Consider the following 20,313-nt stretch of genomic DNA (forward strand, 5'->3'; position numbering starts at 1 on the left):
TTATTTCACTTGTTTATTTTTGTATGTGGTGCTGAGGATCAAACCCAGGGTCTCGCACGTGCAAGGCGAGCACCCTACCACTGAGCCACAACTCCAGCCCCCACAAGAGGTTTTCTACTTCAGTTTTAGAACAACCTGGGGAGTTCACAAAACACACTGGATCTCATCCCTTGAGGTGCTGACTTAATTGACTTTTTAGGGTCAATTATCTGTCTTCTAAGATACCCTGAGCCCAGCTTGCAAGCTGTAGTAGATGCCTTAGAAAACAAAGGGACATTTGTTTAGCACAGTGGATCCCAAATAGCCACCCTAGAATGCCTCCCACTGCAACACACATCACTGGCAGCAAAATCCCTGCTAGAGATTTTGGACACAGCTGGAAAAGAAGAGTGGAGCCATGGGAAAACAGTACACAAGGGCTCTTGAGGGCTTCCTGCAGGTCTTTTCAGTCATAGATAGAGGCCGGGGGGGGGGGGGGGGGGGGGTTGTCTTGTTTTTGTACTGGGGATGGAACTCGGGGCATTCGACCACTGAGCCACATCCTTTGGGGTTGAACCCAGGGCCTTGTGCATGCAAGGCAAGCACTCTACCAACTGAGCTATATCACCAGTACCCCACCGCGACAGCCCTATTTTGTATTTTATTTAGAGACAGGGTCTGATTTGCTTAGTGCCTCACTTTTGCTAAGGCTGGTTTTGAACTCACGATCCTCCTCCCTCCTAAGCCCCTGGGACTATAGGCATGTGCCATTGCACCCAGGCAGAGACAGTTGTGAAGAAATCTCAGTAAAGGATCATGAGGCGTTTCCAATGATTTTTTTTTTTTTCTTTTGGTACTGGATATTGAACCCTGGGTGCTTTACCACTGAGTCCTTTTTATTTTTTCTTTTGAGATATGTTTCACCAAGTTGCATAGGGCCTCACAAAATTGCTGAGGCTGGCCTTGAATCTGCAATACTCTTGCCTCAGCCTCCCAAGTGGCTGGAATTACAGGCCAGCACCACCACGCAGGGATCCAATGATTTTTAATTGGTAATAAAGCTGACCTAGATCATCAAAGACAAGTAACACTGAAGGACAGCAAGTAGCATGGCCACTAAAGTAACAAAAATGGAACATCAGCAAAGATTAGGATGATTGTATATCAAGATTTCCATGAACTTGTCCAGGGTATAAGGAAATTTCAAGAGCAAGAATGTCTTCCCTGCCGGATGCAGTGGTGCATGCTGTAATCCCAGTGGCTGGGGAGGCCGAGACAGGAGAATCACAGATTCAAAGCCAGCCTCAGCGACCTTGAGGCGCTAAGCAACTCAGTGAGACCCTATCTCTAAGATAAAAAAAAAAATAGGGCCAAGAGGGGCTTGGGTTGTGGCTCAGTGGTAGAGCGCTTGCCTAGCATGTGTGAGGCAGTGGGTTTGATCCCCGGCACCACATAAAAATAAAAAATACAATAAAAGTGTTATGTCCATCTACAACTAAATGTATATATATCGATAGATAGATAAAGGCTGGGGATGTGGCTCAGGGGTTGAATTCAATCCCCAGTACCAAAAAAGAAAGAAAATAATGCCTTCCCTCACTAGAATTAACTCAGAAGAAACAAGAACTGCTGCCATCATGTCATTTTTCTAAGAATCCCTTGAGTTTTAGCTCCCAACTGCCAGGGGAAGCCCTCATCTCCTCCTCCTTTCCTTACGGGTTTACATAATGTTGGTACCTTTTTTTAAAAAAAGAGAATTTTTTAATATTTATTTTTTAGTTTTTGGCGGACACAACATCTTTATTTGTATGTGGTGCTGAGGATCGAACCCAGTGCTGCGCACATGCCAGGCGAGCGCGCTACAGCTTGAGCCACATCCCCAGCCCACCTTTCTATCCTTAAACAGATGATCACCGTGTTAACCTTAGACCAAGAAGCCAGTTAATCCTTTCTATGAAGCTAATATAATGGTTCTTTCCAGACCAATTTAAAGGAAACACAAGGCTGCTTCAAAGATTGTCTGATTCTCTTAAAATACATGTCTACTTATTCAGGGATACATTCTTTTTTTTTTTTTTTTTTTTTTTTTTTTTTTTAAGAGCTTACATTTTAATAGGGATGAATCAGTTTGGAATCTGTTTGCCAAGCTGAAGTCATAGGTTGTGAAATAATTTTTAACTCTTGGAATCATATTACCTACTCTAAATAGAAGTATAGGGAGGATTTGTTTGTTTTAATGTGAATTTTTGCCTGTCTTTAAAAATGTTGATGTCAACTCTAATTAACCTTAAATACACTAAATGGAATCTCAAAAGTGAGCTATCTCAGAACTTTCTTGGTGCTACAGCTTTTGTTTTCCAGTGGCTAAAATACCAAAATGCCTTTTGTATTAAAAACTGCTTATCAAGCCTGTTATTACTTTTTTTTTTTTTTGTACTGGGGATTGAACTCGGGGGCACTTGACCACTGGGCCACACATCCCCAGCCCCATTTTGTATTTTATTTAGAGACAGGGTCTCACTGAGTTGTTTAGCAACTTGCTTTTGCTGAGGCTGGCTTTGAACTCACGATCCTCCTGTCTCAGCCTCTGGAGCCACTGGGATCATAGGCGTGCGCCACACTACCCAGCTATTACTACTGTTCTTGAAGATGATACTATTCTATGTGGCCAAATATTTGAACTCATTCTGGACTTAGGCATGTCAATGTATATTTGTTTTCTTAATTTAACTCCTTTCACAGCCATGCTAAGAGTGGAATCTTCCTTCCTTTACAAGTATTTCTGGTTAAGGGATGTGAAAAAAACTAAAGCTTTGTTTGGTGTAATCTAAAACATAAAATTGATCTTTCACAGTCAGAGATGATGACTGTTTCTGCTACATACTTTTCTATATTACTTATCAAACTAGTTAACAAGTATTTTTATGTTTGTAGACAAATATGCTTTCACAGTATACATTGTGTACATGTAAATATATAGTATTTCTCACTGTTCACTTTTAAATGCCAAAAAAAGGGGGGGGGGATAGAAACTGTGGGAGAACTTTTACTTGCTGGTCTGATACTGGTAGTATCTATCTTTGGCCACTTTTATCCCTACTTAAGAAACCTTTCCAATAGAATACAACTGGATGAGACTCTGAAAAATCACGCTCAATATCTCCTGCTAAATATTGATTGTTAATATCAAGTATTAATTGTAAAATTTGTAATTAACTACTACTATAATTGTGGAAAGTTTCTGATTATTATTATTTTTTTATATTGGGGATTAAACTCAGGGACACTCGACCACTGAGCCAATCCCCAGCCCCATTTTGTATTTTATTTAGAGACACGGTCTCACTGAGTTGTTTAGCACTTTGCTTCTGCTGAGGCTGGCTTTGAACTCACGATCCTCCTGCCTCAGCCTCCTGAGCCGCTGGGATTGCAGGTGTGCGCCACCATGCCTGGCATACAGATAGTTTTCTGTGGATTTTTTAAACAATTCAGGTGCTGAAATTAAAATTGATCTGTTATTACGGGGAGGAGAGGGAAACAAGTTCCTTTTTTCTTTTTGTGGTGCTGGGAAGCAGACCCAGGGTCTTGTGCCTGCCCACTAGCGCTCTACCTCTGAGCTACATCCCATGCTGGTCCGAACTCCTGAGCAAGTGTCGAGCGCTGGGACTGTAGGTGCACACCACCATACCTGGCTTTTTCTTTTCTTTCTTTGTTTCTGATTCATAAGATCTGGGATGAGACCTGAGAATTTACAGTTGACTTTCAGGTGCTGATACTATTGGTCCACACTTTGAGAACCACTAGATTTTAAGCTAAAAAGTATCCAGGAGGAGAACCTGAGGTACAGAGGTTCTATGTTCATTCAGTCAGCAGCATAGCCAGCCAGTAGAACAGGGCTGCTAGCCAGTGGCCCTCCTCCCCAGCTGGAAAAGTGAGGGAGGGGGCAGTGATTCAGTCTTCCAGTTTGGTGCGTGGCAATGACAGTGGGCAGGCAGCCTGCACTGGCGCTGTGCTTTTTTTTGTAGATGACACAATATTTTTATTTATGTGGTGCTGAGGATGGAACCCAGTACCTCACATGTGCTAGGCAAGCGCTCTGCCACTGAGCTACAGCCCCAGCCCTGGTGCTGTGCCCTTAACATTGCCTTTTTTGTTGTTGTTTTGTTTTGGTACTAGGTATTGAATATAGAGGCACTTTACCACTGAGCTACATCCCCAATCCTTTCATTTTTTGAGAGGGTCTTGCTACACTGCTTAGGCCTCACTAAGTTGCAAAGGTTGGCCTCAAATTTGCAATCCTCTTGCCTCTCCTCCAGAGTTGTTGGGATTACAGGTGTGCACCACCAGACCCTGCTTAATTAACATTGCTTATTAGTTGTATCTATAAGTGGAATGTCACTGACCACATTCTTTCTTCAGACTCAAGCCATACACTGATTTTGCCCAAGCAGCCCCTAAAACTGGGACCAAAACTTTTAATTCGGGGGGGGGGGGGAGTATATGTGGCGTAAGACATTGCCAAAGGACTCACACGTACCAGATGTACACAAAGCTTTTTGAGTTTTATTTTTTCCTTGGGTTGGAGATTCATCTTAACATGCATGCATTTTAAAACAGTAACGGGGTCTCGAACTGTTTTGAGTGGACATTAGACAAGCACAGGGGATGGAAAATTCCTATTTAAAAAAATGAACTTGCAGTGGGAAGCTGAAAAGTCTCACCCATGGTGGGGTGGTAGTTTATCCTGCTTCCCTAAAAGGTGACTCCAAACTTCATATTTTTTGTTTACAATGATCTGACCTGATGTGGTGTGCTGAGCAGCACAGGGCCTTCCCCAGGCCTGCCGCCCCTACCTTCGTCACAAAAATGGCTGTAAGTCCAAGTGTTCTAAAAATTTCTTCCCCAGCCTCTTTCCTGGGATCTCAGCATAACCTGCTAAGGAACAGCTGAGTCTCCTTTCCTTTCTCCATAAGGGCTACTCTTCATAAGTGGCATTTATCAAAGGAGGCCTAGTGTCATATCACTGCCCCTTGCAGACGGCAGGTCGATTTGAGGGTAGCTGTTTGAATGTGCTTCCCTTTGAGGACCCCCCTTCCTACATTACTGCCATTAAGTGAGGTCTCTAGACATGAGGGGACCACAGGTCTAAGGCCAGAGCTCTGAGGGTTAACACACTGTCCTTCTAGCCCTCAACATTCAAATGCTAGAGAGTGCTAATGTTTTTCTCTCCAGACTTGATTTGGTAAAAAAGATAATAGGGGGTGGGACTGGCTATGAAGAAAGCCCCAGAATTGGCCGGGCAGACTGTGAAGGGGGAACATCTCTGGGGCAGGAGTCTCAAGTCTCTGTCTCACACCCTGAGCATTACCAAGAGCTGCTCAGGCCTAGAGCAGGGAGAGTTGTGAAGGAGGGAGTGGGGGAAGGAGGAAAAGCTGCCTGTAGTGGAAACTTGAGTGCCACTGAGAACAGCCACAGGGGCCACTCATGGGTAAGCCACAGACCAGTGACCCCTGAGCTAGATGAGGACGGAGCACTGCTTCTGGAACTCTGCTCCTAGAACTGCTGGCTTCCCGGATGCCCTGCAACCCCACCAGCCTCAGAGAAGGCAAGTGTCCTGGAGGAAAGACCCCGTGGTTAATGAACAAGGACACAAGGCCAGGCTTTCGTCTAGGGGTCTGCCAGTGTGGTTTTCTAAGCACCCCTCACATCTTTCCAAGTACCCCCCACCATGCTGTTGTTGGTGATGACTGGGAGATGATTGCTCGGCTGTGACATTTCAAAAGAGGGACAGGGACAGAGACAGAGAAGTTGAGTAGATGTTACCCAGTAAAGGGGAGAATGAGGGAATGGAAAGGAACCCTGCCCTTATCTCACCCAGGCCTCACCATTCAGCCTAGTCCTTATTCCTATACCTTTGTTTCCAGGAGTCCCCAAATTATTCTGGGGTGCCATAAGACTGTTCAGCTTCTCTGCACGGCCTGGGGGAGGTAGGTTGGGAATAGTCCCTTCCCCTAAGACGCCTCCTACCGCCCACAAAGGGAATGGCAGGACTTGGGAAGGAAGAGGGAGCAGGTGAACGCCAGGATCAATTCATTTTCAGACTGCAAGCCAAACAACATCTTTATCATTACAAAAAAAGAGAAAGAAAACTTGTATAAACCAAGATAAATAGGTTTTAAACATCTGAATGCCAAAGGAATTAGAGGGCCAAACCCAAGGTTTTGAAGATAGCACAGAGAATGACCTTTAAAAAAAAAAAATCTAAAATCCACCAAACCACAGCTCAAATGTTTCGACCCAATCAACAATACTGTCAGGAAAACAAAAAGCATTTGAAACAGAATGCTACCTCTCAAAATGTAAACAATATATATATATACACACATATATATATATATGTGTGTGTGTGTGTGTATATATATATATATATATATATATATAATTTTTTAAAAAAATCCACAAAAACTCAATGTTAAACAAGTTAGATACCTGGTAGTTGCTTTAACTGATAAGATTGTGTGACACTTTTTGATACACATTATGGCAACATGATCAGCAGACCCAATGCAGAAAAGCTGGCGGGGCCCGAGGCTATGGAGGCTGCTGGAAGACAGCTTTCCAAGCTGTGGAGATGCTGGGCCTAACTGGGAACAGATCCAAAATTTCACTCTTGATTATGAGGTGGGGAAATCAAGTCCAAACATTATTCCTACATAATCCCTTTCCTAAGTCAAAATTGTTTTCTTCCAGAGCCACATGGTTCCAAGTGTTTCCCCGAGTCACTTCATGGCCCTGCTCTAATTGTTCAGAGCTAGCTCTGCCCTTCCAGAAGGGGGCGGCCCCAATTAGGCCCAAGAATGCTGCCTCCATTCCTTCCTGACCTGAATGCTGTGGGCAAGACACACACAGCATTGGTTTCTGCTCCAGAAGCCGAGCTTGGCCATTTTGGAGGAAGCCACAGGAAACCACCTATTCATTTAAAATGATTCACAAACCAACTTCACATCTTTGGGGTTATCTACAAATTTTACCATCTTTCATCCCAAGTTCCCAATTATTGGTGAGGGGGTGGGATGATATAGGAATGTACCACCCCCAACATGGAACAATGGAGCCATTTTCCCTCCTGGCGGACCAGCTGCTGATGGTAACAAAACAGGTGTGGCTCACTTCTGAGGGCCTGGGAGGCAGGCTGTGAGACTGGATAGAAATCCTGAAGGAAGCTGTAGGATGCCACTTCTTCCAGAGTCTTGTGGGCCACAGGTTTAGAGAGAGGCAATAAAAGAAAAACAGCCCCAATGCTGGGGCTGGGTCAAACCCCACTCAGGTTTTCAAGTTGGATTTCCTGAGTCACATCCTCAAGTGACTCAGAAGCAACCTCAGTTTCCGATGCTATACTCCTTGTTGTGGGCACCTTGCTTGCTATAACCGTGCAGGTGAAAAACCATGAGTACAGAGAGCCAGACATCTACATGGTGGGCCTGAGGCTTAAAGAGGTGTCTCTCCAAAGAGCACCCAGGTTCTCGGAGCTCTGTCCTCGGTGACAAGCCAACCACAGGTGAGAGTGCCTGGAGGTCAGTAGGAAGGAACAGATGAGGTTCACAAGACCTTATTTGACATACATCAGTTTTGGGGGTCTTCCCAAAGGAAGTTCCCATTTAAACACGAGAGTTCTGTTATATCCAAAGGTGCTTTCTAGGTCCTCTTGAGCCAATGAAGCAGGCTTGACAGAATATCTCAACTCCAGGGACCAAGCGAGCCTGGGACTTGGATGATGACCACAGGGTTCTCTGAGAACCAGCTGTCCAAGAGCCCAGCAGCTCCCTCACCCATTACCATCCCATGAGGATGGACCTGTTCCCCTTGGAGGTCTCCAACTCTGATCCAAGATGTCAGGCATTGGCCTTCAGTGCTCCTTTGGGAGGACAGCACTGGAGGATAGAACGGAGGAGTAAAAACGTAACATTTCACTTGGATCCAAGGTAGAAAGGTAGAAGAAATTATGCACAATACTCTATAAAATTAAAAAGTTAATCCAAGTAAGATCAAATGCAGCAGGGCGAGGTGTCTGACCTCTTCTCCTTGCTGGTGTCAGTGCACCCTGCTCGGAGGAGACCTCTGTGCTGGGCCTACCAGGTGCCTCTTTAATTGAAGGAAACTGAGAGCCGGGCAGGGATGGGAAGGTGGCCAAGGTGAGCAATGAAATTTCAGAAACAAAGCCCAAATAAACCCACCAAGTCACAAGATACCAAAGGGAACACCTTTGTAACCTGGGTCAAATGGGGAAAAAAAATCAAGGGTAAGCAGAAGGTGAGGTTATATCCTGTGAGCATGTGCATACACAGCACATCCCCCTCTTCCCTAGCTAAATCTGCTCTCAGTGTCACAGGCTACAGTCTCAATACTAAAGCCTTCCAGGCCCCCCACTCTGTTCCCTACCCTCCCATCTAGCCCCAATATATCCTCTCCGTCTCCAATCCCCGATCCCATATCCAGCTCTCTGGCTCTGGCTGAAGGCAGAAGAAAACTACGTCAGGATGTTGGACATGAACTCGTTGAAGCGTTTGGAGTACTGCTCAGGGTTCACAGTCGAGATCTCGGCCCCTGCCTGTAACACACAAGAGGCCCATTCAGGTCACTTCCTTGCCCTTAACCAGGAGGCTGCATTTGGGAGGAGCCAGGTCTTCAGACCTCTTACTAGCATCAGAGATGAATACCACCCCCCAGACTGGGCAGGCCACCTCAGGAAGCAGTTCAAAGTGTCACATCCCTGGCTCCACTCCTCTAATTTACACACTCAGGTCTGCAGTGAAGTAGAAAAAAGGCACTGGGGAGGTGGCAGAGAAGGCCTGGTTCTCTGTGGGGGGCCCTGTGTGGAGAACAGTAGCTTCAAGCTGTGGGGAAACAGGCCAATGGGGAGCAGTGTGGGCATGTAAACAAAGCTATTCCTGGCCATTCAACAAGATGCACAACATGCCCAGCAGCCCCCAGGGAAAGAAGCTGGCGGGCTCAGGGCCCAGAGGGCCAGAGAACTGGAGAAAAAACAAGTTGTGTTTATTACCCAGAACTGGCAGGTGGGGGTGGGGTATGGATGGGCAGGGGACACAAGGCAAGGGAGCTCTGTTCTGGGAAGGAATGGGGTGGAAGAGCACTTTCTAGAGCAGAAGGCCCAAGGTTTCCTCCTGGGGGTCCAAGGGTGAGTACAGATGTATCCCACTGGGCTGGCCCTGGAGGAAGAAAGAGAGCGCTCACCCCATGCTTCACTGTTTTGGCAGCGTGTGCAGCTTTCTTCTTAGCATCATATGGGGTGAGGATGTCAATGATGGCCATGAAATAGACCTCCTTTTTGGGGGCACCTGAAATGTGAGTAGAAGCAGGAGAGGAGGAAGAAGTGGTAGGGAGTAGAGCCAAGAGCCTCTAGGGCACACCCATGATCCTTCAATTGAGGTTCACATTATCCCTATCACTTTGACTAAGAGACCAATGGGTCCTTCTCAGAAGCTTTCACATTCTAATCTTATTTGATCCTCACAGCCACCCCATAGGGACCTCTTACTTAGCATCAGAGATGAATACCAGCCCCCCAGACTGGGCAGGCCACCTCAGGAAGCAGTTCACATGTCTCATGTCCTGGCTCTACTCAGAATGCTTAAGGTCTGTCCATCCTATGGCCAGAGCAGGGCATGCCTCGGTCACTCAAGACCAGTGCAGAGGGGAAGGCAGGCCTGACAAATAGAACCCTAAGATCCAAATTCCTGTGGGTGACGGCTAAAGAAGTCTTCAAGCAGAAAGAGGCCAAAGTCGGCCTCAAGTTAATGAGGTGAAGGGTGGATATCCACCACCAGTGCCCAGACATCTTGCCCTAGAGGGAAAAGCGGGCAGGCCAGCATAGGCTCCTACTTACTTTCATGGCTTTTCATGGCATAGACATCAACAGAGGGGTCGAACTCCCCAGGACCAAAGAACCGGGGAAAGCTGAGGAGGTTGCCAGGGCTATCCGGAGGTGTGCCATAGGAGCAGAGCAGGTTGCTGCCCACCCCGTCGTTCTCACATTCCTCGTCCTCTGCCCGCTCCTCCACCTCCATCTCCTCCTGCTCAGCCCGGTCCACATCATGGATGCCTACCAGCAGGCTGTAGTCCATGATCTTCAGCTGGGCCAGGAACTAGGGAGGGACAGAAAGATGGAAGGTGTTACACAGGCCATCCCAATGGCATCTGGAAAGGGGGAAAAAGGGTTTCTTTCAACTCAATTCTACACACAGTTATGAAACAGACACTGACTCTGCCCTGGTGAGCTCATGTTTAACAGGGATGGCTACCCCACAGGGGCAAAGAGGTGTGGAAACTGACAGCAGGGGCTAGAGGGCTTCCTTGAGGAAAGGCACTAAGGCTGCAGAATGAAGCAGTAGTCCAGATGGTTTGGGACCCACTGAGGCCATGAGTTGAAAAAAATAACAGTGTGCTACACTATGAAAGAGGCTAGAGAGGCAGATGAAACACAGCAGAGTCTCTCAAGTGCAGCTCTCATTACGAGTCTCAACCCATTATGAACCCAATGTAGTGGGCTGGAACTAGGACTTTTTAAAAATTATAAAATAAGGGGCTGGGGTTGGGGCTCAGTGGTAGAGCGCTTACCTAGCATGTATGAGGCACTAGGTTCAATTCTCAGCACCACATAATAATAAATAAAATAAAGGTCCACTGACAACTAAGAAAATATTTTTTTTTAAAAAATTATGAAATAAGCCGGGTGCAGTGGCACACACCTGTAATCCCAGTGGCTTGGGAGGCTGAGGCAGGAGGATTATGAGTTCAAAGCCAGCCTCAGCAAAAGCAAGGCAGTGAGACCCTGTCTCTAAATAAAATACAAAATAGGGCTGGGGATGTGGCTCGGTGGTCGAGTGCCCCTGGGTTCAATCCCCAGTATCCCACCAAAAATTATTAAATAAGATAAAATAGAATAAAAAATATCAGCGTGCAACTGCAGTTGTGGGTCAGTAGTAGTACACTTGGTGTGAGGCACAGGGTTCGATCCTCAGCACCACATAAAATAAATAAATAAAACAAAGGTATTGTAACCATCTATAACTAAATGTGTGTGTGTGTGTGTGTGTGTGTATCAGCCTGCATAACATGAAATAAGAGTAGATAGTGTGGGGCACAGTGATACATGCCTGTAATCCCAGCAGCTTGGAAGGCTGAGGCAGGAGGATCATGAGTTTAAAGCCAGCCTCAGCAGCTTAGTGAGGCCCTAAGCAACTCAGTGAGACCTTGTCTCTAAATAGAATATAATAAAGGGCTGGGGATGTGGCTCAGAGGTTAAGTGCTTCTAGGTTCAATCCCCGGTACAAAAAAAAAAAAAAAATAGAGACAGTGGGACCACAAAGATCAGGAAATAACACCAATAGTTAACAAGTTAACAAATGGGATGGCATCAAATTAAAAAGCTTCTGCACAGCAAATAATTAGGACTGTAAAGAGAGGAAAGAAGTAGAGAAAATTGAAGAAAAATTTTGCTAGCTACTCTTATGTCAGAGGAGTAATATCTAGAACATATAAAAAAGTGAAAAAGTTAACACCAAAACCCAAATAACCTAACTAATAAAAGGAAAAATAAATTAAACAAACACTTTCAAAAGAGGAAATACATATGGCAACAAATATATGAAAAAATATTTAACATCATTAGGAATTAGAGAAATGCAAATCAAAACTACAGTAGATTTCATTTCACACCAGTTAGAGTGACAGTCATAAGAATACAAACAATAATAAATGCTAGAGATGATGTGGAGAAAAAGGAATACCTTTCCACTGTTGGTGGTATCATAAATTAGTACAACCACTACGGGAAAGTATGGAGGTTCCTCAAGACTAGGCATGGGACCACCATACGTCTTGGCTATACCACTCCTTGGAATGTATCCTAAGGGATCAAAGTCTTCATACTGTAGTGATCGATACGTACCCATGTTTAGAGCAACTCAATTCTCAATAGCCAAACTCTGGAACCAGTGTATTTGTCCATTAATGGGTGAATGGATAAAGAAAATGTGGTATATATACACAATGGAGTTTCATTCAGTTGTAAAGAAAAATGAAATTTATGTTATTTGCAGGAAAATAGATAGAACCAGAGATCATATGTTAAGCCAAATAAACCAAACTCCTCAAAAGTCAAGGATTGTATGTTTCTCTCATGGAAGTTAGAGAGGAAAAGGAAATGCGGGGGTGGGGGTGGAGATGGGGGTGGGAATCTCATGAAAATCAAAGGGAGATCAGTTAGAGGAAAGGGACCAGGGGGTAGAAGGAAGGGAGGGAGCAGGGAAGTGCTAGAAAGTGACACTGGCCAAATTATGTTGTTACAGTGTGTCCACATATGAATATATAACAACAAATTCCATCATTATGCACAACTATAAAGAACCAATAAAAAAATACAGAAAGAGGAAAAAAAAGAGCAGCTGGTGCTCCAGTTGTATGTGTGTGTACTTTGTTGGCTACAATAAAAGGTACTTCTAACTAGGGGTAACAGGCAAAGTTTGAAAAACTATATAATTTGGCTTCTTTACCAGTCAAGGTAAAAATGGAGAGAAAGAAAAAGGAACACCGCATAAGAATGACAGAGCCAACCACCATTCTCACCCATTTCCTGCAGGCAGGCCCGGCTGTGTGGAGCTTGGGGAGAATCCTGGACCCGCCCCTGGTACCATAGGCCTCCCCTTGCCACATCTCAGTTTCCTCATGTGCATGATGAGTGCTGTGAGCAGGATGGTGTTTTCAGTTCTTCGTTTAGGATTTCATAGCTTTAGAGTAACAAAGCTTGTGGGAACAACACTGGATGGAACTGGCCAGCCGGCATTCCAAATCAGCCAAGAATGAGAGTCTAGTCACCATCAGACATGTGCCAGGTACTGTGCCATGGTTACAAACAGCCTGCAGCACCAGGAAACTGTCAGACCAACCACTGTGCTAGGGGTCTAGGAGGAGCACCTTCAGAGAACTAGAATGACTCCAAGCACAGTCTGGAACACAACCCAAAGCACAAGAAGCCCCAAGGCTGGGAGATCAGCAGAATCTTCTTAGTAGAAGATCAATAGGTGGCATAACCACAGCACCCCTGGACAAGGTCTTCTCAAGACTAGGGAAAGGAGGAGCAAGGGTTCCAAGAAGGACAGAATCCATGAACACCACCCCCACCCACCAAAGAATAATCACAGAGCAACATGCACTGAAAACAAATTAGCCGAGTAAACTGCCTTAAATTCATATTAGAACCAGGAAAGAGGAAAAAAGACTCAGAACAAACTGAGTTATCAGAGCATAAAAGACAGAATGAAGGAACAAACATGAGGGTAAGGAAAAGCTTCCTAGCAAAAAGGTTATTACACACATATTCACAGTAGCATTATTCACAATAGCTACAAGGTTGAACCAATCTAAGTATGATGGCCAGTTTTCTTTTGGGGGATAGGTACTGGAGATTCAACTCAGGGGCAATTTACTGAGCTATATCGCCAGCCCTTTTTAAATATTGAGACAAGTTCTCAATAAACTACTGAGGCTGGTCTTGAATTTAAGATCTTCCAGTCTCAGCCTACCAAGCTGCTGGAATTACAGGCATGTGCCAACATGCCCAGCATGATGGGCAGTTTTGTGTCAACTTGTGTACCCAGTATCCTGGACTGGACATTTGGTCAAAGCATTAATTTTGGAGAGTCTGTGAGCATGTTTCTAGATGACATTAACATTTGGATCAGTAAACTGCATAGAGCAGATTGCTCTATCCAGTGTAGACTTTCACACTTCATCCAATCAGGTAAAGGTCTGAATAGAATAAAAAGGCTGACAGACTCTTCCCATGAGCAAGAGGAACCCCTGCCTGACTTCCTCATGGCTTTTGAACTCAAGGTAAAAGTGGAGAGAAAGAAAAGGGAACACCACATAAGAATGACAGAGCCAACCACCATTCTCACCCATCTCCTGGCTATTATCAGCTTGCCAACTATAAATCTTGTCAGTTGCCATCTTCACATGGGCCTATTCCTCATAATAAATCTCTTTTTATAAAGAGATCTTTTTTATAAATCTCATTGATTGCTTCTCTGGAAGACCCTAATACACCAAGTGTCCACCAACAGATGAATGGATAAACAAAATGTGGTATATAACACAGTTGAATATTATTTAGCCTTAAAAAAAGAAGTTCAGATACATGCTACAACATGGATGAACCTTGAAGACATTATGCTAAATGAAATAAGGCAGTCACGAAAGGACAAATATTGTATGATTCTACTTATATGAAGTTCTTAAGTAATCGATTTCATAGGGACAGAAAGGAGAATGCTGTTTCCCAGTGGCTTGAGGAAGGAGAGAATTGGGAGTCAGTGTTTAATGGGGATACAGTTTCAGCTGGGGAAGATGAAATGGTAGAAATGTTTGCAGAGCAACGTCAGTATGCTTGATGTCAATAAGCTATACACTTAAAAACAATTAAGATGGGCTGGGGATGTGGCTCAAGCGGTAGCGCGCTCGCCTGGTGTGCGTGCGGCCCGGGTTCGATCCTCAGCACCACATACCAACAAAGATGTTGTGTCCGCCGAGAACTAAAAAATAAATATTAAAAATTCTCTCTCTCTCTCTCTCTCTCTCTCTCTCTCTCTCTCTCTCTCACTCTCTCTTTAAAAAAAAATTAAGATGATGAGTATTATTATACAGATGCTCCTTAATTACAATGGAATAATATTCCAGGAAACCCATCACAGGTTAAAAATATCTAAGTCAAAAGTGCATTTAATACAGCTAACCTACTAGACATTATATCTTAGCCTCACCTACCTCAAACATGCCCAGAACACTTACATCAGCAATTAAGTGTGACTTAATCATTTAATACAAAGGTTATATTAAGTGTCAGAAGAGCTCATGTAATTTATTAAATACTATATAATACACTACAAATTATCAGCTGTTTATGCTCATACTGCATGACTGTGTGGGAATCTGAGCTCACTACTGCTGCCCAGCAAAAGAAGAGAGTAACCTATTGCACACTGCTAGCCCAGGAAAAGAGCAAAGGCCAAAAATCAAAACATGGTTTTTCCTGAGTGCATTTCACTTTTGCACCAATACGAAAACCACCATAAGCAAGGGACTATCTATAAGTGTTGTTTTTTTTTCTTTTTTTTTATTGATTATTTAAAACATTACAGAGCTCATGAAGTGTTTTTTTTTTTTTAATATTTATTTTTTAGTTTTAGGTTGACACAATATCTTTATTTTATATTTATGTGGTGCTGAGGATTAAATCCAGTGCCTCATGCATACTACAGTCTACCACTGAGCCACAACCCCAGCCCCTATGAATGTTTTATGACAATAAAAAAAGGTTGGTTTGTTTGTTTTTGTTTTGTTTTGGTGGGTACTGGGGATTGAATTCAGGGGTGTTCTACCACTAAGTGACATCTTCAGACATTTTTGTTGTTGTTGTTTTTAATTGTAAGGCAGATTATCACTACATGCTGAGTTTGGCCTTGAACTTATGATCCTTCTGCCCAAGCCTCCCATATCACTAGGATGACAAGTATGCACCTTTTTTTTTTTTTTTTTTTTAATGAATGGCACAGATCTTTTTATTTATTTTTTATTTTTTAGAGAGTGAGAGACACAGAGAGAGAGTTTTTTAATATCTATCTATTTAGTTAGTTAGTTAGTTAGTTAGTCAGTCAGTCAGTCATTCAGTCAGTTAGTTTTCGGCGGACACAACATCTTTGTTTGTATGTGGTGCTGAGGATCGAACCCGGGCCGCACGCATGCCAGGCGAGCGCGCTACCGCTTGAGCCATATCCCCAGCCCCAAGTATGCACCTTTAACTTTTACAAAGTTTATAACAACCAGCCAGGTGCAGTGGCACACACCCATAATCCCATCAGCTTGAGAGGCTGAGGCAGGAGAATCTCAAGTTCAAGGCTAGCCTCAGCAACTTAGCAAGACCCTGTCTCTAAATAAAATAAAAAAGGGACTGAGGAGGTGGCCCAGTGGTTAAGCTCCCCTGGGTTCAATCCCCAGTACAAAAACTTAAAACAAAATAAAATAAAGTTTATACAACAAACTTAGTGAGACCCTATCTCAAAATAAAGCAATAAGGGCTAGAGATGTGGCTCAAGCGGTAGCCGCTCGCCTGGTATGCGTGCGGCCTGGGTTCGATCCTCAGCACCACATACAAATAATGATGTTGTGTCCACCGAAAACTAAAGAATAAATAATAAAAAATTCTCTCTCTCTCTCTCTTAAAAAAAAGGAAAAAAAAAAGCAATAAAAGGGAAATTATCTGGAAGACTCTATTACACCAAGCATCCACCAAAAGACGGGAATATAGCTCAGTGGTAAAGCACTTGCTTAGCATGTTCAAGGCCCTGGGTCTGATCCCCAGCTCCACAAAAAACAACAACAACAACAACAAAACAAAAAAATCCACAGAGGAGGCACTATGTGTTATTGTGGTCCAGACAACAGAATCAGTTTTGAGCACATGGCTCCACTGGAGGAATTCCTCCACTGGAAGTCCTATTACAATTAGGAGTAGCTGGGGAGGTAGGGAATCAGAACCAGAGAGAGCCTCTTTGTGTGTGTGTGTTGGGGAGCGGGGGGTAGGACTAGGGGGACTGAACCCAGAGATGCTCTAGTATTGAGCTATAACAACAAATAGAGTCTCACTTAATTGCCAAGGTTGCCCTTGAACTTGTGATCCTCTTGCTGCCTCAGCCTCCTGAGTCACTGGGATTATAGGTGTGCACCACTACACTACTCTTGGATCTGGTTGATGGATCATTTTTTTTTTCAGTTGTTTATGAAATAGATTTTTATTTTCATTTTTTTTTTCATGTGGCGATGAGGATCAAACCCAGTGCCTCATGTGTGCTAGGCGAGTGCTCTACTGCTGAGCCACAACCCTAATGGTGGTGTATCTTAACAGCTGGTTTCCACTGTTCTAATGCTAGATGCCCTTTCTACTATGAAGACACCACCAGAAGGTGAGTTTGAAGATGGGGACAGAGAGAGACAGGGAAAAGCATTCCCAACATTTCACAGCACAAATGGTGGGTTTCCAATAATTGTCCACAGGCACAACCATTAGGTGCAAACATTTGCCTACACTGCTCACATCACCACCTTTCTTTTGTCTGTGCTCCTGGAAAGGGGTAAATTCTATTTTTCTGAGGGCTGAACAGGCTCCTATTCTGAGTAAATGAGGGACCCTGTCTAGTCATGGTGAAGACAAGGCTTTTAGGAAGTACCTCAACATCCCGCTTCAGTTTCTCCAAGAAGTTCTTTTTACTCTCTTCCCCCACATGCAGCTTCTGTCCTTCATTGAGGAAGTCATTATCTTTGAATGTTGGCAAGTCCTTGGCCTGAAGAGCAACAGCAGCATTAGGTTAGGTGGGCTCACTCACTTACCCCAGGGAGAACGAGCTGTTCTGCTGAGAGCAGTGTGTGAAAAGGGAAGGGGTTTCTTTTTAACACAAGATGCACAGTTTGCTCATTAGCAGCACAGGAGCCTACAGGCCCAGGCTTTGGATAGGCAGGAATGGCAAATATGTGCCATATGTCAGACAATGAGGACTGACCAAAGGATCCTTTCATGCTGAATCTGGACTATGCCAGAGCTCAGAATGACTCTTGCTGAACTATAATATGTAAACCGTCTCCATCCCGGCAAGACCATAAAGAACCCAGAGAGAGCAGAAGTAAAAGGCTGGAGACTGAGGCCTATACCAAGGTCAAGCAGGTGCTTAGTAACAGAAATGTACTGGTGACAGCTGCATGTCTGGGAACCAGGCTAGGGGCTGTGGAGGGGGAAGGACAAGATGGCCAACAGAAGGTGTTTCTGATTCCAAGCAACCCTTCCACACTTGCTCAGCGCCAGCATACCTTCTCTTTGTCACTTGCTTCTCTGGCAACAGTAGAACCCTGAAAGGATAAGAGCCATCAGGAGAAGTTCAGCAGAGGCAAACTCCTTTCAGCAAACATGCACTAGAGTTTGGGGAGAGCTGGCAGGTGAATGGAAATAGGCTGGTTAGTACCCTAGAGGGGCCAGGAGGCAGCAACTTGTCCACTCACTCAGCATAGCCCACTTACAGAGCTCTGACTACAGTTACAGAACTTTCAGTCTAACAGGGGACATGGACATTAAACAGTGAGTACACAATTCATCAATTCATTATAATGGTGCTAAGTGGTATGGGGAGGAGACACTCTGACACTATGAGAGCATGTAATGCAGGGGATGCTCCTGGAATGGGGAGGAGCAGTGGCCAGAGCCCACTTGCTGGAAGCAGCAGCATGTGAATTGAAGCTAAGGAGGCAGCCCTAAGGTGGGGGAAGGGCAGGGCTGCTGAGAGGGAACCTATTCAGCCAGTATATGTAGAATCCTGGGATGGGAAGGAGCATAGGCACTGCAGGGATGCAAAGAAAATCAGTGTGGCTGCAGCAGAGGGAGGGGACAGCAGTATGAGGTGACAGAAGTCAGGAAGCCTGGTTCAAGAACAGTGGAGCACCCTGGTTCACAGCCCCAAGTGCATCCTTCTCAAAGCTTAAAAATGTACTTGCACTGTCACTCCACAGGGCCTGGACAGATGTCAGAGTATGAGCATCAGCGTGGCCTGTCCCTGCTCTGCTACTCTGGGTGTGCACAACTCACAGACAGGAGTTGAAGAGTATCTATTGTTATGTACATATGGTACATTTGTCACTGCATTCTGGACTTCAAGTAAGAATGGTCTGTAAGAAGCAGGCACATCAACTCCGAGTCACTTGTCATGCCAATGCATGTGCTCTAGCTTTCCCAACCAGGCAGAAGTCAGAGCAATGGCCTCTCACAGCCTCAGACATAAGGTGGCCACACTGCTGGAAAACACAGAGCCCTTTACCTTGAGGTCATACTTGCGGTGTACAGTGAGACGATGGCTAAACACATTCCTCGTGACCACCATGTAGGTTTCCACGCCGTCCACAGTCAGGCGGTACATGCCCAGGAACTGTGGCAGAAGGGTGTTACCATGACACTCCACTATGAACTAGAATGGGAAGCAGGAAGACAGGGAAGGTTAAGGAACACGAAGGTGCTGAGCATGAATGGGGCTCTACCAGGCTAAAATGTTCCCCAGCTCCCTGGATTCTACTTCTAAACTAGTGGTTTTTTAAAGTGAGTTCTGTGAAATAATAGGGGTTGCTCAGACTTACAACAAGCGACAGCCACCCCACATCCACCTGGCATGGCAGAGTGGGGTTAGTCGAGCAGGCAGTGCAGAGTCCCTCCAGGAGACAACTTAAGATTTTTTTTTGTGGTGCTGGGGATCGAAGCCAGGGCCTTTTGCACGCAAGGCAAGCACTCTCTCTACCAACTTTGCTATATCCCCAGCCTGCCACCTAAGATTTTGTTTGCAATAGGATTCCACAGTAGGACAATCATGGATCCAGGCCTTGCTCTCCTCTGTCAGCCTAACGTAGGAAGGCCAAAGGGCAGAGAGGAGCTGCAGAGGTAGGGATGGGACCCAGCGTCTGGGAGAACAGAGTGGTCCCACCCAAAGCTCTCATTGCTGAAACCCCCAAAGACCAGAGTTCCCTTCACCACTCCTCTGGTGTCACAGAGAGAAGGCCCAGGCAGGCTTAGGACAGGCACCCACATGGCACCACAGTACTCCCTGCTTTCTCCCTGGGCAGGTTCCAGAGGAGTGGAAAGATGGAATGGGAAGGAATCAACCCTGCTGCCCCACCTCTTTCAGAAGAAGCAAGGCAGATGCCACAGGATGAAAACTCTCCAACTCAGACAACAAAAAGCTGTTTAACTGGGACTGAGTCAGCAACATGCCTTTGTGGCTCCTTTTCATGGGCTGTGGCTCAGTGTTTGTTAAAGCCTTTGCCTGGTATGCATGAAGCCCTGAGTTCAATTCCCAGCACCACAAAAAAATAATATAGGCATTTCACCTCACAGAAACAGGGAGAAGCTACTGCTTGGTTATCAGGAAGCATTTGCCACTACTAGAGAGGACATGGCCCGGGTTCCTGAGAAGCCCACCAGGGGTCCCCTCTCCTTCTTCTAACCCATTCTCCACTGCCCAGGCTTGGGACTCACCATACCTGGTGGTATTTCTTTAAGATGTTGTGCATCTCAGCCACATCCTCACTTGACACAGTCTTGATGACAAAGCGTCGGTCATAGGTGGTAAGGAAACGCGTACCACACCGGCCCTGGCTGTCACTGTTGATGGGGGCACTGCGTGTCACTGAGTTCTGAGAGCCCAAGACAAAAGCAGCCGGTTTTGGAAAAAG

General features: G+C 45.0%; 1 protein-coding gene across 2 annotated transcripts in view; it reads right to left on the reverse strand.

Annotated features, from left to right (window-relative positions):
- Window positions 1–4,522: 4,522 nt before the first annotated feature.
- Window positions 4,523–20,313, reverse strand: part of PIP4K2B (phosphatidylinositol-5-phosphate 4-kinase type 2 beta) — a 32,830-nt gene continuing 17,039 nt past the window's right edge. For both annotated transcript variants that reach the window (XM_081271285.1, XM_081271286.1), the window contains 7 exons: window positions 20,122–20,274; window positions 18,912–19,058; window positions 17,914–17,952; window positions 17,280–17,393; window positions 9,884–10,142; window positions 9,232–9,335; window positions 4,523–8,587 (listed from right to left, as the gene is read on the reverse strand). In XM_081271285.1, coding sequence (XP_081127411.1) covers window positions 8,507–8,587; window positions 9,232–9,335; window positions 9,884–10,142; window positions 17,280–17,393; window positions 17,914–17,952; window positions 18,912–19,058; window positions 20,122–20,274 — 897 coding nt within the window. In that variant the 3' untranslated portion in view covers window positions 4,523–8,506. The remainder of the gene's footprint in view (window positions 8,588–9,231; window positions 9,336–9,883; window positions 10,143–17,279; window positions 17,394–17,913; window positions 17,953–18,911; window positions 19,059–20,121; window positions 20,275–20,313) is intronic.

The sequence above is a fragment of the Spermophilus citellus genome (genome assembly GCF_964194105.1).
Source record: "Spermophilus citellus genome assembly, chromosome: 17".
NCBI classification, from domain to species: Eukaryota; Metazoa; Chordata; class Mammalia; order Rodentia; family Sciuridae; genus Spermophilus; species Spermophilus citellus.